Source organism: Drosophila biarmipes, chromosome 3R (genome assembly GCF_025231255.1).
Source record: "Drosophila biarmipes strain raj3 chromosome 3R, RU_DBia_V1.1, whole genome shotgun sequence".
NCBI lineage: Eukaryota > Metazoa > Arthropoda > Insecta > Diptera > Drosophilidae > Drosophila > Drosophila biarmipes.
The window spans coordinates 31,668,184-31,685,888 of record NC_066616.1 but is presented as its reverse complement, the minus strand read 5'-3'; the positions used below and the strand labels follow the sequence as shown (position 1 = coordinate 31,685,888).

Here is a 17,705-nt window from a genome sequence, read left to right as displayed (position 1 = left end):
ACTTCAAGACCCTATCGATGTGGCTAAACTGAGGTAGCTGCTAAACTTAGTCGCGATCGGAGGAGACTGGATCGGGAGCCAAGGTCTGGGTGGGTAGTTCCCCACCAGATGCTAAGCAATACTGCTCCTTCTAGTCGGCATTTCTTCGTCCGGCAGTTAGTTATATCTCGTTATCAATGCAGTTGCAACCGAAATAATACAGGGTACCAAATAATATGTGGGGTAAATAAAACCAAAGAGAAATTATTAAAAATATTTCATTTAATCATTTGAAAATTCAACAAAAATTCAATATTAATTGTAGTAATAATAATAGCAGAAAGTGTGTAATTTTTGTCCTTTTTTCGTTTTTATTGAAATACAATTAAATTTATTTAGTTTTCCATACGGAGTACGAATAATAATAATAAAAATCAACTAAAATATTCAACTAAATTACATTAAAAGTAGACATTCAAGTTGAATTGCCAAAATGTGTAGGAGAGGAGGAGCGTAGGGCGAGGGGATTAAACACTGGGCGAGGGATCGGTTCCTGGCGGGGATCGGGATCGTGGGGATGGTGTATAACATAAAAAGGTACAAAGTATACATATATTACACATTATGAATTAGGCGTAAACAAAGTGTGCTAAGTGTGTATATTTAATTAAACAAAATTACATTCGGGAGCATAAAATCAATCTATAAATTTGGTGGATGGGTTCGGGGTGGATACAGAGTGGGTGCTTTTTGGGAGTATAATTTCGGAAATATCTGCTGCGCCATATTGCCTTGGCCTTGGGGAATCGGAGGCGGGGAAGGATCGCGGTTGAAAGTGCCTAAACTTCACCAATTTGTACATTTCGTCATCAGATGATCTGAGAGAGCTCGGAGGGAGCCATCAAAAATTGGTTTTTAAGAATTTCGGTTAAAGTTTAAACATTTTGCTGCTGCTACACGGGTTTTGGCATGTTCCAGAAACTGAAGACCGTCAGAGGACCGAAAAGGGGCGGGGTGAAGGCGCGCAAATATTTCATTCGTTAACATAAAATATAAGTGTGTTTTACTGAGTAGAAATTATGAACTAAACAAAAACTGCTTTTAATCGTTTATAATTAATTACTTGATTTAAACGTACATATTTTGTTTTACTTCGCCTTGATTTATCATAGTTTAATATGCATTAGAAAACATTGTTACTTGTTATTCGTTATTTGTTATTGATTTTTGCTAAGGAGGTAATATAAATTACATTTTAATGTGTTTTACTCTCGCTCAAACGCCGTCTCTTCGTCATTTCTTAAGGACTCCTACTATGGTATCCTTCGCCGTCTAGGGTTTACGATTCATTAGAGTTAGTTGTGATCGGAAGTCTGACTATTAATGTTTAGGGCTCTCTACAATTCGATTCTCTGCTTCGTCTTCTTGGTGGCTGAGGTGGGCATAAGTTTGTGTTCCATTTATTTAGCACATTTAACTAAAACAAACACTGAATCAAACTAAAACACGGGCTGACTTACGAGTAGTTGGTGGTGCGGGTGCCACTGCCTTTTCTCTCCCGAAAAGGCAGCCTTAGCTTGCGTAGAACTTATTACCAATATAATTTGTAGTGTAGTGTAGTGTAGGGCTACGGGTTACTCCAATTAAATATCTATATAACTACATGCTGTATCTGTATCTGTATCTGTGTCGAGTGTCATGTGGGGTTTGCCTATAAGTAAGTTCATTCCTCTCCTTCCTCTGCGCGTACATGTATATTAGATTAAAACCTTAAATTTAGACGAAAATTATATATAACTGTGCCAAACCTATATATAATCCTCTCAAGTAAATGCCAAAAGTGTCGCTTGTCGTTAGTTTCTATCAATTTAGGTATAGGTTTAGGTTTAGGTTTAGGTTAGTTAGGTGTAGGTTTATAGGGTAAAGGTTGTGTTCTTATAAACTTAATGGTAGTTCTATAAGTAGGCATAACGAAGTCGTCTCGCTAGCGTAGGTTTGTATACAAAAAATTTACTATCACTCAGTTTGTCCCTTCCTGCGTTCTGAAAAATTGTCGTTAAATTAACGTGTATTATTTGGTATGTAAAATGGCGGCAATGCTAAATGCCCAAAAGGAGGCGTTCGATTTGTGATTACTGGAAAACTGCAGCACATGCGGGCTTGGGATCCCACTCCTGATCCCCAGGGTTTTTGTATTTCAAGCAGGTCCCTCACCAAAAGTCACCAAAGGGGGCAAATAGGGGTTGTTGGGGGTTTTTGGGATGGGGTATTCACAGATACTTGAGGGTGGTTTTGAATTCTTTTTGAAAAAATTCCAGGCAATGCCTTGATCGAAACACAGAAGTGAAAAACTATCCAAAATGAACGGAAACCAAGGAGGTTAACTGCCCATTCTAGGCGCCTTCACAATTGCTTTCGGGTTTGGGGTTTTAAATTTTTCTCAAAATCAGAAATCCTTTCGAAGGATAATTTCACAGGGGGTTGAGCAAATTGGGGGATCTCACAGTTTGGCTGTCTTAAAGGAGGCAATTTTGGTTTGGGGTCTGGGTTTAGACATTTTCTGAAAATGTTTGTTCTCAACTTGGTTTCACAAGGGATTTTTTGGCCTGGCCTAGTCACAATTTCGTGTGGTTTTAGAATTTTTTATAAAAATTTCGTTCTTTTCGAACTTTCACAGTGAAGGTTTTTAAAAAGAGTCGCAACTTTTCGCTAATATCTGTTTTTCGGAGAGGAATACTATTTGGAGAAGGAGCGACACTCTGCTCACAGATGATTTGACGAAGCTTAGGGGTCTACTTTTTAGGGTTCGTAACGAACACGAGGGTTTTTCAGGGAATGGGGTTATGTAACACAGTTCCAGCTGATCGATTTATGAGTTTAGGCTGCCTAAACATTTTCTCACAGATGGGAGGTTTTACTTTTAATTTTATTAAAATGTCTCACAATTTTAAAATGGGAAAGTATAAGAAATGAAAAACGAGTATAAGGTTTAGCTGGCCTAACCTTTCTTCACAGATGGTACCATATCAAGGGTTTTATTTTTAATTTCATTAAAATGTTCACAGAATTTTAAATTGAAAAATAAATAAAACCAAAAAGGAAAATTTAACACAGATTCAGAGAGTTGAACTGGGTGTCACAGACGGTCATATCAAGTGGGGTTTTACTTTCAATTTCATTAAAACTTTCACAGAACTTTTGGAAACGAAAAAGAAATAGTTTTTTAAGGTTTAGCTTGCCTAAAGTCCTTTCACAGTTGGGTCATATCAAGTGGGTTTTATTTTCAATTTTATTAAAATCGTCACAGGGTTTATGAAAGAATTTAAATTGGAAAAGGAAAGGTGTCCTAGACTATTTTTCACAGAGAGGGGAGTATCAAGTGGGTTTCTATTTTCAATTGAATTAAAAATTTCACAGATAGGGGAGTTAAAGTTCAGGCTGCCCAAACATTTTCACAAATTTGGGAGGGATGGGGACAGGAGAAGGACATTTACCCCGGGGATTTGGTGACTTTTCTAAGCACGGAATAAACACAAAACAGGAAACATTGAACCGCTCTATAAATTGTTGGATGTTTGCTCGCAAACCACATTTAAAATTTAGAAAAACCGACCTTACAACTACTAAACCTATCGACAGTGAGTGCCGCATGTGTGTTTGGGCGCACCTGCGGTCGTCACTCTACCTTTAGAGATCCATCACATACGGCTGCTCTGCTATTTAGACGAAGAGAAGAACCCTAGACATTTACAAGATCGCTATAACCTAACCTTAGCTTAATAATTAATGATCACGCTGCGCCGAAAGTAGTTTAATTATATTTTCTTTTTCGAGGACTTAACTAAGAGAGTTGGGGGCGTGGGTGGGGGTGGGCTGCTTGAAATACTCCCGAAAGGGGTGGTGGTGGTGGTGACCTTGCTGCATGTGCCGCCCGGCTGCTATGGGTGTGTGAGTGGGTGGGTAGGTGGCGTGTTTGGGGGTTGAATTACCTTGAGGACCTAACTGAACTGTTCCGAACTGGAGGGAGAAACTTAATCGGCTCTAGAGGTTCTCGTTTCGCTTACTAAACTAGGAATAATTACCAATCGCTTAGGTAAAGATGTGCAACTTATCGCTTATGTTGTTTGTTAAATTTAGGTTTTGTAATTACGTCTCATAAATTGTAGCAAATGTTTCATATTCTCCCCTTCTCGCTTTTACTCTCCTACTCTACTCCTTCCTTCTTTGCTTTTCTCGCATTTTAATTTGTGTTATTGAGCAGCACAGCAATTATCATGATTTGTTTAAACAATTTAATGCCCTGCCTTCAATTTTTGCTAAATAAAACGTGTCCCTCAATCGTGATGTAAATGTGTTTCTTTTTTTGTCCCTCTTTCCTCGTTTTCCTTTTTTTTTGTTTTACATTTCGCTTTGTTTTTTTTTGGTAAAATGTATAAAAAATTTGCTTTATAAAATAAAACTAAAAATTGCTTCTCTTTTCTGTTTTAGGTAGGTGTGTAAACAAAGAACTAAAAAACTCAACAAAAATAACAAGAAATCGTTTTTAGTTTGCATTGTTTTCTCTCGCTTTTTAGATGTGTGTGGTGGTTGTATAAAAAATCAAATGATTTTAAAAACTAAAACTCTCGCTTCTCCTTCCACTCCTGCTTACTCATTTTTCGCGTGTTCTTTTTCTGTTTAGATAAATTTAGCTAGAGTAACAAATGCTGCAGGCCTGGCGTTTAGTTCATGTTGAGATAGTCGTTGAAGAGCTGCATGCAGGCGGCGGCGCCGCCAGTGGGCTCCTCGTTGTACAGCTGGCTGGCGTACTCGGGAAACCTCCAGATGTTGGCCGCCTCCAGGAGCTCGCCGGCGGAGGAGGAGGAGTTCGAGCTGACGTCCGAGGCGGAGGCGTCCACCTTGGCTTGCTGGCCACTGCCGTTGTCCTGGCTGATGCTCAGGTTGCACAGGAGATCGGTGAAGAGGTCGTGGCTGCTGGCCGGAGTCCTCTGGCCAGCCGACGATCCCGATCCCGGCAGCTCCCAGATGTTGGGCTTGCCGTAGTGCGAGGCACTCCAGCCGTTCGAGGACGAACTGGAGCTGGTCAGCGAGGCCGTGGGCGAGGCTGCGTGGGCGTGGTGGCCCTGCTGATTGTGCTGCTGCTGCTGCTGTTGCAACTCCTTGAATCCATCCCTGAGTGTTGCTGCTGCTGCTGCACTTTGCGGGGAGCTCTGGGCCGCCGCCCACAACATCATCTTGGAGCCATCGTTGCCATGGCTGCTGGCCGTCGGGCTCAGCGAGGGCTGCGATCCGCCCGAGGAGCAGCCGCTGCTGCTGCTGGAGCAGCCCCACAGGGCCGAGATGGCGTCGCTCTGGCCCCAGGTGGGCTGCATCTTGCCGCCTGGATTGCCGGCTGAATTATGGCTAATGATTAAGTTACTAATACTGCTGCTGCTGCTGATGCTGTTGCTGCTGTTTGTGTTGCTGTTGGTCAGCAGGAGGCCCTCGAGTCCTTTCTGTGCTGCATGTTGCTGCTGCGGCGGCTGGTTGTGTTGCTGCTGGCGCTGTTGTTGATGCTGCTGCTGCTGCTGTTGCTGTTGCTGCTGCTGCTGGTACTTGCTCATCACATCTGCCATGGCCATCATATTCATGGTTTTATGGGGCTGCTGAGTGAAGTTGGCCCTTTGAAATGCGCTAACCGCAGGCTGGTGTTGCTGCTGCGTCGGCTGCTGCTGCTGTTGTTGCTGCTGCTGCGGCTGTTGCTGCGGTTGCTGCTGCTGCTGCCGCACCTGCTGCTGGTGCTGCTGGGCATGCGGATGGGCTCCGATCAAGTCCGGATTAATCTGCTGCTGCAGCGGGGCCGAGTAATCGATGGCGGCATTGTAGAGCGGCTGCTTCGCTGGCTGCTTGTTGCTGTTGCTGTTGCTGCTGCAGCCGGAGGCCGTTGGAGCGCCCTGGGCATTCGGCACCTGCGTGGCGGTGGCACCTGTTCCCACGGGCGACTCCAACGGGGCCTCATGTTATGCGATCGTCGGCAGCCGCGCCGCCGGGCTCTTGGCGTAGCAGAAGCTCAGCGGCTTCACGAAGTGCGTGTCCTGCGTGTTGCAGTACGGGCAGGTCACCCCGTGCGAGTAGTCACTGTAGAAGCTCAGACGCTGCTGCGGATGCATCAGCATCTTGAAGCAGTTATTGCACTGGAAAGGCAGGGAAAAGATGGGGAGTGGGTCAATTTAAAACGAGTTCATGCAAGTATTTGGGTAATAATAGAGATATAATTTAAGGTCATATTTGGGTTACGCTGCCGCCACACTCACAGTGTACAGCAGAAAGCGGACCCTATTTATGGTTAAGAACACATTTTTCAAGGCATAAAATATAGGTTTTGATAAGTAAACCCCAGCTGAGCTTCTCAAAAGACCTAAAATACAACTTATTGGACTGTAAACTCACCTTGAACCTCTCGGAGCAGCAGGGCATGGCCGCAAAGATGTCGTAGGCGTACATGGTGCCCAGCACCAGGCTCGAGCCATCCCAGGGCTCCTTGCAGAATCTGTGAACGAGGCAGAAACACACAGTTTATCATTTATTTATGCATTACTACAGCCTTTCCCCCGATGATGCTCACCTGCAGTTGATGACGCGGCTGCTGGAGGTTCCGTCCAGGCAGCTCATGCAAACGGAGGTCAAGTAGAGAGTGCGTCCCTCGTATTTAACCTGCAAAAATACAATAAAAAAGAGGATTGGAGTCAGGGTTGTGTGAAAGCGGAAGCGGTGAAAAAGGTGCAGACAAAGGGACAAAAAGGGGCAGGACCCAGCCGCATAATTCAAGCAGGAGCCCAGGGGCCGCCACACCAGACACTCGCCAGCAATGAAAAATTATGGCAGGAAAAAGAATGAATTGCAAGGGCGACTTCTAAGCCCCCGAACACTCTGCGCCAAATTTGAGGATATACCTTTGTGTTAGCCGAAAGACTTTGCATAAATAATTGGGTTTCTTTGGGGTATTAAAGTTGGGACTTAAGTTTTGATTGGCTCTGCATAATGTTTAACAATTTTATTTAAATTTTTTAACAAATGTCTGGCAATAGTAAATATGTAAGGGGCTTATGCATTACTTTTTAAAAATCCCTCACTAAAGTAATGAGTAATCCTGCATATATTCCGTAGGCAAACAGACTGCCAAAGATCCTTTTGGCAGACAGTTTTCGTTTTGCTAACAAACTTACAAAGGAATTACGTTTATTTTTGCCCATTTAAATACCCTTCAAAGCCCTGGCAAGGCAAATAAACCGCCAGTTAGCAAACGGCTTCTTTTGTTAGGGTATCAGCTTTCCGCTCTTTGTGAAAGGGCGAGGAAGCGAGGGTTTTTCCCAGAGAACTGAGTGCATTCTTGCATGCCTCCTGACAAAAGGCCAAGGACTCGGGGGGGAAGGCGCAGGAGTGGAGCTGCCAGTGCGACGCGACATAATAATTTCAAATAAAATGCAAAATGCATAAACTTGCCCAGGAGACTGCCGTTGGCCGCCCACGAACAGAGGACTGCGGAATCGCAGTGCCCAAGTCAAAGTCAAGGGAGCAGAGGCACACACTGCACAAAGGAGCCAATTCCGATTGCAGCAGCAGCAGCTGGCAATGAATTATAAATCCAGGCTTAATTTAAAGCCCCCAGAAGCCGGGGAAAAGGGGCATCTAGCGCGACTGACAGGCAGCTGGGGAAAGGCAGGGAAATCGGGGAAAAGTAAGGCCCATGGAGGCGTAGGTCGTGCGTGCAGTACCTCCATATCAAATGCAAAATGTGCAAGCTGCAAACTGCAAACTGCAAACTGCAATCCCCGACTCTTCTTGGGGGCGCTGGCGTAATTACGCTGACTTAAATGGGTCATAAATTGCGGGGTCTGTCTGTCCCCAGAAAAAATGGGAAAAAGACGGAAAATAGGAGTGGCTGGCGGTCGGAGGCGACTCCAAATGGAGGAGATGGAGCAGCTCGCCCCGCTAATTGCAGCTGAAAGTTCTCCGGGGCACGTGGGCGAGTGAAAGCTGCGTGGTCGTGGGTGTGGAAGAGGTTGCCATGCCACATTGGACGTTTAATAAATGATGGGTACACAGAGAGAAACTATCACTAAGGGGACAACAAATATGTTCAATTCATATGTGAACCAAATAATGTTTATAATCAGTCACAGATAACAACATTTATAACATCTTTTGGTCACAGAAAAAATATTTTAATATTTTTTAGTTACAGAAAAATATTTAATCTTTTTTCTAAAAATTGTTTTGTTCCTTTTCTCAGGTCAAAATAAATATTTAAGCTAGATTTTCAATCCATTTAATTAGTAATCACTTTATCCCTCTGGATTATATTGTACTATACTGATAGTAGATCATTTTTCTGAGTACAGGACATGGGCTAAAGACTTGCTAGATCGTTTCTCACCTCGATGCAGCCGCTGGAATGCTGCTTGGGACTCAGGAAGAAGGAGCCGTCGACCAGGGGATAGCGATCGAACACGAGCAGCGGCTCCTCGCACAGAATGCAGGCCACCCGGCTCATCTGGGACTGGGCCAGCGAGGAGAGGATGAAGAGGCGCGTCTCATCGTTGCCGTGGTTGCCCTCGTCCTCGATCTGGAAAACAGAAAGAGAAAATACAAAAATATTAGTATCTAAATTTAAAAGGACACATCTCTGGCTAGAATATTGAAAAACACAACCGAAATAAAGTTCGTCTGCCCTGAAACCACCGAATTCCAGCTCGAAGCCGGCGGTCCCATGAACATTCCGAATATATGTCTGCCGAGGGACTAAACGAGGCAGCCAGCCAGCGTCTAAGCGCCAACAAATGAACCATAAAATCCAAACGTGCCAGGGCAACTCTCCTCCGCGCGTTGTCTAAGCCAAAGTGGCCAACACGTTGCCCAAATTGAATGCACACAGCATAGCCAGGTGTGCACAGGTGTGTGGCTGTGTAGCCGAGTTAAGTCAGTCAGCCAAACAACAGTCCAGGCCAATTCCCAAATCGATAATCAATATGGCGAGCCGGCAGATGGACTCAGACCAGCGCACTTTCCTTTCCCACCTGGTAATAAAGCCGTCAAAAAGCCAGGAGGTGTTGAAAGGATCCACGGAATATATGACTAAGGTGGGAATAGTGCGGGCCACCGCCAATCAGAGCCAACTAACCCAATGATGAGGGAGTATTTGTGACTCTGTTTGGGTAATTGACGATGGTCCGGCACCTGACCAGACGGCATAACAGCACTCAGACTCGCACGGAGGGGGCTCCGACCAGGTTGAATAATTCACCAGAGAGAGTGACACTCGAATGTATCGAAATGACGGCGAAGGACACGTAGTGCCAATCAATTGCAGCCGAGGAATGTCTTTCTGGGACAGGTTTAATGCACTTTTAATATGGCTCGAAAGCCCGGGGCAACTCTTGCCAATATTTGCCCAGAACTTTGTGCTCCGGCGGAGATGACACCCGGTCCCGCCTCTCCAGCTAAATAATCAACAAATTAATATTTGCACGGGGCCCACATTGCAGTGTTTGTCTGTTTGCCAACTTCTTGGGGGACCCGGCGAGCTCATAAATCTTGGCAACAATAAAATCAACTCCCAACATTGTTCGCAACACAACGGATTCGATTAATGAATGTTTGCATGCCGAAAAAGCAGAAGGCAGGGAAATGGGAAATGGCAAGAGCGTTTCCCCGCGTAAGCGATACCAGGCACAATTTTCACTCATTAAACAAAAGAATCCCGGCCCAGAGTCTCGGGGTGAGTTGCTAAAGCAATTAAGCTGATTGCTCAAGGAGAATGTGCGTATCTGTGGGTGAGTGGTCCTTGTCTAGGATTACGGACAATAACAATAACCCAGATAGCACGGGCAACTCAAATGCAGCAATAATCCATTCCTGCTGCTCTACGGCTCTGTACATGGCCAAAAATGAAATAAAAAGGATGCAGACGCACATGTAGCGCACATTCCATCAAGCCTTGGCCCGACTTTGCAGTTTTTCTAGGGTTTCGCTACACAGGAAGAAATGTTAAAGTCTTATAACTTTCTTTTCGATCGCTAAAAAATAATGAGGTACATTTTAAAAACTTCCTTTATTAAGTAGCTGCTGTTTTAAACTTAAGTTTTTTGTGTCTGCCGCCTCTCTGCCGACACACGCACAATATACACCCACATTAATTAGAATTAACACCATTGTATCTATAATCTTTAGTTGTATCCTCAATTCACAAATTATTGACTGCTCCCCCTCTGCCGACACACTTACAGTACACACAAGCACAAACCTGATTTTAAATATCGACTGTTTTTTTCTCTGCTCGAGCCATAAATATATTCGCTCCCCATGTTGGCTACGTGACGATTTGCTAATTTCATCTGCGCTCGAGACCTTCTGAGATGACGGTCGTTGGCCAAAAACAGGGAATGAACTCCGAGTCGGGGCCAAAGGATTGAGGACCTCCTCTCCTCTTCATAATTTATGGGAGTCGCGTGTGCAAAGTTTTGGCAAACCGCATCGGGGAACTTGAACAAATTATAAGCATGAAATTATTATTGCCAAAATTTCAGATTATTTGCTGGTGAGCGCAACAACTTTTCATGGCCCCTTGACAGAAGTCAAAAGTCGAAGTGCAATAAACTCCCGACAATCTCTAGAACTGAAGGCTTTAACCGGGACTCCGTCGGAGGACACTAATGAAGCCATTGAGTTGTCACTTCCCTTGGACGCATAAATCAGGCAGCACTTCCGAGCGACCATAATAAATATCAACACCCAAACTCGCTGGGGCCACAAATCAAAAAGGTTTTCGCCACACCCCAAAGGCCCGGAGACCCAAAGACAATGGGCTCTGGAAACTACTGCAATTCAATTGAATTCGCATTCGATTCCCTTTAGTTTGGCCTCAAAGTGCTGGGCTTTTCATAAACACATTAAATTAAATGGCATTTCTCGGCCTAAGTGCTGACGGAAGTCCAGGGAGTTGCTGCTTCTATTAATCCATTAAAAATGCCAGCCATAAATATTGTAGCTCCCAGACTTCTTTTCTGGCTTCTTTAAGCTTTGCGCTAAAGTTAATAAAAGTGTTTAATATTCCAATTTGGCTTTGTGAGTTTTCGCCGAGTGTTTGTGCAGACAGTAAGCAAACATGTGAGCCTCAAATTTCGCCAGCTCCAGCGCTTCGGTTACCTTTTTCCCCAGCTTAAAGGGCAGGAAAATTCCTCATTAGCCAGCGTGGGCGTAGCTGCCGGGAAAAACTATTTTATTAGCCCGGAAAAACTGTTTGTTCTCAATTGTCAATCTCGCGTGTGTGTGGGGAAATTGAAAAATTGTCTGCGCTTTAAATGGTTTTTCCGCACTGGCAGAGCCGTAGGCGTTTTCGCCACGCGAAAGACAAAAGAAATGGCAGAATAAATTTGAAAATTGTCATCGGCAAACTGACAGTCCTCGTGGGCTGAGTGCGGCCCCCAGTGGGCGTGGTGCTAGGTGCTTAATTTAAGCAGCGGAATAAGTTTGCTGTCTCCCCGGCAAGACACTTTGATCAATGGGCCAGATGTGACCTGTGGATTAGGAGTTAAAGCCAATGACAAGCCAGCCGCAATGGCGAGCGACGACTGCTCCTCCAACCGGCAAGACAAATACAAAATACCAAACACAGAACGCAGAACACAAGACACTGACAATGAAATGGAATTGCAGTTGGAAAATCCCGCAGAGGGGGCCGCAGCACTCTTATAAATGAAATGGAGTAATAATATTTTGCGACAACAAATGCAGCGAATAACAGCAAGAAAAACATAGCATACCGCCATGAGCAGCTGGGCAGGATATCCTAGGAAATATAAGCAGGGGGGAAATTAGGGGCGGTGGAAAGCGCCACCAACAACTACACAGGGAAAATAAAGGGAACAAATGTATTTTTAATAATTAATAATGCGAAATCATAATCCGGAATTCAGGAATCATTCAAAGAGAATACTATGTAAATTTAAAAGCATTCTTAGAAACTGTAAATCAACTATTCCTGGTAGGCCATTTTTATTTTCTCTGTACCTTAGGGCATGGCAGACAAACAAACGTTTCAATAAATTCAAAAAGTACCAAGCCAGACAATGAAAACTGCACCGAAACGGGGGAAAACAAGCAAAAGGAGTGCCAGGAGCCAAGTCAAAGGGAAAAGTCGACGGGGAAGGCCGAGGGGCGGCCCTGCACTCTGTTGTACAACTGTGAAGTGGCTTAAAAGCTTGTCGAGGGTTGCAGCTCCTAAGAGGCAGCTGCTATTCGCATTGTTTTCCCCCGGAAAATCTCATGTCATTTGCACTTAATTCAAATGCGCGACACAATTGCGAAATAAAAGTACGCAAAAATAATAACAGAGGGGCGGGAGGAGGAAGGAGCTTTGCATATCTAGTCAGGGTTTGTCTGGGCTATAACTTCATTAGGCGGCGCAGTGGAAATGCTTTTTTGATAAGCTGCCTTCGCTTTTTCGCAGAGTTCAAGAAACTTTCTGAGCCCCCGCCCCAAACTCTGGGCCATGTCCTGTGCCAAGTTTTTGATGTCCCCCTGTCATAAGCACAGTTTTCCTTTCGCTGGAAGCTTTCCAAGAGCAAATTTTAATTTCTCCGCACTCCAGTATATGTACGTTCCTCGGCATCTTTTGCATTCGCCATTAGCCAAATGCTTTTGATGGCCCTAAGCTGCCCTTGGCCGGTTAGTATCCCTCTGACCTTTAAATATCAATTTGCAAATAAATTGTATTTGGCCCTTGTGTTGCCATAGACTGGACTTGGGTCCCTCGTTATTTATCGGGCGTTCAATGTGCTATGGCATAATGGCTTTCTTCGATTGGCCAAGAGCTTTTTGTATAAGCCAAAAGGTAAAAACAAATGCAATTTCCAATTTCATTTTTCTGCCCAGCAAGAAGCGCCCTGAAGCATGCTTTTGCCTTTTTACTCGCAGTTTATTGAACTGCATGCCGCCGCGAGGCTGCTTTCCCTTTTTTTGCACATTTTTCCTTGGCTTGTCCTCCACTTTAAACCTTATTCTCGGCCATAACAATTATTTCGGTATGAAAGGCAAATTTCAAAGGCATCTCCCAGACATTCGCCAGACATTGATGGTTATTGGATCCGCGTACTCCAGGACGCCCCCGCACTTTCCTCGCTAAGCAAGCAATTTAAATGCATTCGGTGGCAGTTAATAGTTTTATTATGGTGCTCTTGTTAAACCTAATTGTTTAATTATTTTTTAAGGCACTCCCTGCTTTTTTCCTTTTTATATATTTTTTCCAGCTGCATTTTACGGAGTCTCAGTACATTGCTTTGATTCGAACTTAATCCCCACGACATTAGCAGCCAAAAACTAAACGAACTGTAAGCCATTTCTCTCGGGGGAAAGCCGGGGAACCGAAGGAGAAAGAGTAAGTGTATCCTCTTTGGTGTAATTTCTTCCACTTAACTTAATCCCCCTGATGCTTTAAGGCAAGCAAACATATGTATCGTTTCGACTCGGGAGGTGATGTGATGCAACTCACTCTGTTATTTATATAACGGCTGGGAAGAGGGGTTTCTATTTGTTTTTCTTGGCCAGCGAGCTGCTTATCAACTTGGCAACGGTGCGTATGCGTTATGTGCGCTGCTGTAGAGTCAATCTAATTACATTTAAACGAGTTTAAGATTTGTAAAAGTGGTTATTAATAAAGGAGAATTCAAAAATGTAATTCGATTTAGTATTTACAAAGCTGTCTAAATGTATGCAACAAAAAATAAGAAATCAGAATACTGTTTTGTTGCATACTTGCAGACACCTTTGATAGCCATTATTCTACTTTCTGACAAAACTCGCACTACCTGCATAGTTTTTTGTTCAGATATTCTCCACATCACTAGCACTCTAGGGTTAAGCACCCATTTGTAGCTCCCTCGAGGCTTTATCGCACCCACGGATCAATGAACCTCAACCGAACTAGACTTTTCCAACTCCAGGCGATAAGTGCTGTCAACAACAGAAATAGTCGGGCACATATAACCCGTGGACAGGCCTCCATTTCGAAGTGCAAATAGTTGGTGGAAATGGGGGGGGAAAATGGGGAAACACAGATAAGAGTAGGGCCAAGTGGAAGTCAACAAACTGAGACGGTTGCATTTGCCCACCAATTGATCGCCTGAAAGGGTGAGGAGCCCAGTTGAACCTAATTAAATTTGCCTTTTTCCAGGCGGTTTCTATTTTCTCCCAAGCATTGCTGTAATTTTTATCGCCCAAGAAATGGCTTGGAATGGAACTCATTTGGAGCATATCTTTATAATTGCCACACAGCCAAGCTGGTTGAAAAAATACAGAGAAATGCAAAAATAGTAAATAGAGGAGTAAAGAAAAAGGAGCAAAGACAGCCGTCTGCATTTTAATTACAATACAAAAGAGGAAAAGCGTGGAAATTCTAACCTCAGGGAAAAGTTATAAGCTTGGAAAACAGCAAAAAAAAGAGTAAGGAGGGGGGCCAAAGTTTGATTAAAACAAAAGAGACGACAAACTTTTGCCTTTCTGGCCAAAAAGGACACTCGATAGGCAACTGCGAAGGAAAGTTTTTAAGAATTCCATTTCAAATGCAAGTCTCTGCCACCCAAAAAAGAACCAAAGCAAATGCACTCAACTCTGTTGGGAAAACTTTAACATTTCCAGGTTAAAGGTTCAAAATAATATAATTAAAAGGGGGTTTTGACTCCAAACAAAGCTCAAGTGAAGGCCAGAAAGGAGGTGGTTGGATGGCAACCATAAAAAACGCAGCCAGACGCAGACAATGAATGAATATACACACACACTTAGCCACAAACAAGATACGCACATAATGAAAATGTCAAAATAAACACGACATTAAAAACCTCCAATCCCCGACACCACAATTCCCCTCCCAACTCGTCCTTTTAGCCAGAAAATACAGCACACACACCAAGAGTGAAGGAGACAGACGGCGGGAGTGTGAAAGAGACGGGCAAACAGTTGGACAGACAGACAGACAGAGACGGGGATAGAAGCCACTGCACTCGATGCCGCTCTAAAGGCCAATAAATGACGAGGGTCCTTGTGGCTGCACCTCAATGAGGGCTTATTCGGCACTCCAAGGATCTGAAGGATTTTCCGAAGGGGGAAGCAGAGGCACTTAAAGTACAATGCAAAACACCGAAGTTTTTTCGGAAGAGAGGCTTCTTTAATCTAATCAACTTTTGCAATAAGTTTATTTCTTAGATATCTTTATAAATTTCTTTTCTATGTTTACAATTTCTTCAGCATTTCCTTCAGAGACAGAACTGGTTCTGTCCGTTCCCTTTAAAATCGAAGCACACCCATTCCTGATACCCCAACTCATGTGATGATATGGCGATGATATCAACCTTTCTGTTGCTCATCAAGAGCGCTAATCGTGCCACAAAAGAACGCAAACGCAGAGACAATGCTCTCTAAATCTGCCACCGAAATCCCTGAAATCCCGAGAACCCCCATATCCCCGACTTCCACCTGCGGTTGAATCACTTTCGAAGGTGTCACTAACATCGCTAAGTAGCTTTTTTGGCTGGGGCTTTGGCTCATTAGCATTTCTAATTAAAGAGCACGAGCTTCTCGTCGCCGTCGCCTCGCATATGAGCCGCAAGGATAATGACACCTGCCACAGTTCAGACGCTGAAATGAGGGGGATTTTCCAGCGAAATGGAAAGTCTTTTTCCCCTCATCGCATTCAATTTAAAGCTGGCCAATGGCCATGTAAGCTGCATGTTTAACGGCAATTAAGAGCGTACCGCCCCCGAAAAGCAGAAAAACTGACCCAGACAGAGAGGGCGCGGCTGGGCTTCTATTAAAAGTGAAAACATTTACATTAATAATTAGCCAGGGCCCCCGGCCCTCCTGGAAAATACAGCACTTTGTTGGACACTAAAAACTTCATCAACAACACAGCGCACACAAATTGCAATTAATCAAGAAAAGCGTGGAAATGGCGGGGAAATCTTGGGGAGTGAGTGGCTGAGTGAGGGGTTAAAACTGCTCTCGTCCAAGCTGACAGTTTAACTGACTAAACAAGGTGCGATAAGTGCTTTTTGGCTCAGACGGCAGGAGCAGGAACACAGCCAAGTTGAACAGCCAAAAACAGAAATCAGCGCAGGACAATGACCAAGAAACAGATGGAGGAGGGTCCTGGAGCTGGGAGACACGACGCAGGACCTGCGAGTCAGGAGGAGGATCCGAAAGGAACAACAGCCACAGCTGCTGTCAGCGCTCAGCTGAAAATGAAAATGATTTAAAGCACATGGCCAGCAACACGAAGAAGGGACGTGCACTCAAAAAAATAATAAAACAAAGCAAAAGAATTTTTCAAAAATTTTAATTTAGCCGAAAGTTGTAAATAAAAAACGAAAGCACTACGTTTTAGAAACCACTTATGTAGCTGCCTAAAAGTATGCCAGGAATGTGACTTAAATGTATGCTGCAATATATAATTTCTGGACAAATTTGTTGCATACTTTCAGCCACTTTTATAAATGATTTCGAAATTTAAAACATAATTTCTGTCACTGCAACAGAGGTGAAGTGCCTTTGCCACAACTCCTTGGCAAACTTTCGCTGGTTTGTTGGCCCACAGCTTTTGTCAAGTTGTTCATGTCCTTTTTTTCTGGTAATGGCTTAAAGTTCAAAGTGCTATCAACTCGGGGTAACTTCTCTGATTGCGTTTCTGAATTTTTCATTGCATATGTTTCGGGCGGTCCGAAGGATACCACGCCTTTCAGTCCCCTCGGTGCTTTTGCAACTCCATTTCGGGGTAATCAAACTAATGAACATTCGAGCTGAGTTGAGCTGGGGGCACAAAAATGCTTACAAATTGCACTGGTCAGACGTTATGTGTGAGGGTCAGTCAGTTGAGTTTGCGTTTTCGTACGAGTTTGAGCTGCCCAGGTGCTTGACTTCGCTTTTATGAAAGGCAAATTCCTGGGCTTCCAGCTATGCCAAAAGGATACCCACATGCATAGGAGCAAACTGTTTTCCAACAGTAAACCGCAGAGTAATTAAATTGCAGGCGTCTCTCGTCTGCTGCCTTTTATTTTTTCATAAGGCCGGGATTCAGTCACGGTTCAGGACTGAAGGACGAATTTTGAACTTGTCCGGGGGATAAGGATAAGTGGGAATTTGAAGCACGCAGGATAATTCCATTACACCCGCACAGAATGATAGACAGTGAATCCCTAAATGAATCCCGAAATGCCGAGTGCCGAAATAAATAAATAAAGGGCACAACGGCGCAGCTAACAAAAAATTCAGCAGACACAAGACATGAAAAGGGCGTATCATGGCTTTTTCAAAAAGAGCCAGGGGCGTGGCCCTTCGTTAATTAATTTTTGCAATCACTCCGCCGACTGAGATTTTCCCAATTCGACTTGAGCTGCTTACTGCTAATGAACAGAAAATAACAAAACAATACTTAAGGGTAAGGCAAAAAAAGCAGAAGGTAAAAGACAAATCAAAAACCAATAAAAGGCAATAAAGGCAAGTGCTGCAGGGACAAGTTCAATGCACTACTCAACTAAGATTTCTCCTTTTTTTTTGGATATTTATTTAAAAGAAGCTTAGGGATCAAAGGAGGAGCTGGCTGATAGCAAAGGCAGCGCATAAATTTTGCCGGCGCTGCAGAAATAAAAAGGAAATCCATTCAAGGATACAAAAACGCGTTAAGTGCGCCAAATAAGGCA

General features: G+C 43.9%; 1 protein-coding gene across 1 annotated transcript in view; it reads right to left on the bottom strand.

The window, feature by feature from the left end:
• Window positions 1-243: 243 nt before the first annotated feature.
• LOC108025207 (headcase protein) overlaps window positions 244-17,705 on the bottom strand; it is an 87,657-nt gene continuing 70,195 nt past the window's right edge. Inside the window, exons 3-6 of the mRNA XM_017095540.3 lie at window positions 8,396-8,584; window positions 6,584-6,672; window positions 6,409-6,508; window positions 244-6,152 (exon numbers count right to left, since the gene is read on the bottom strand). Coding sequence (XP_016951029.2) covers window positions 5,979-6,152; window positions 6,409-6,508; window positions 6,584-6,672; window positions 8,396-8,584 — 552 coding nt within the window. The 3' untranslated portion in view covers window positions 244-5,978. The remainder of the gene's footprint in view (window positions 6,153-6,408; window positions 6,509-6,583; window positions 6,673-8,395; window positions 8,585-17,705) is intronic.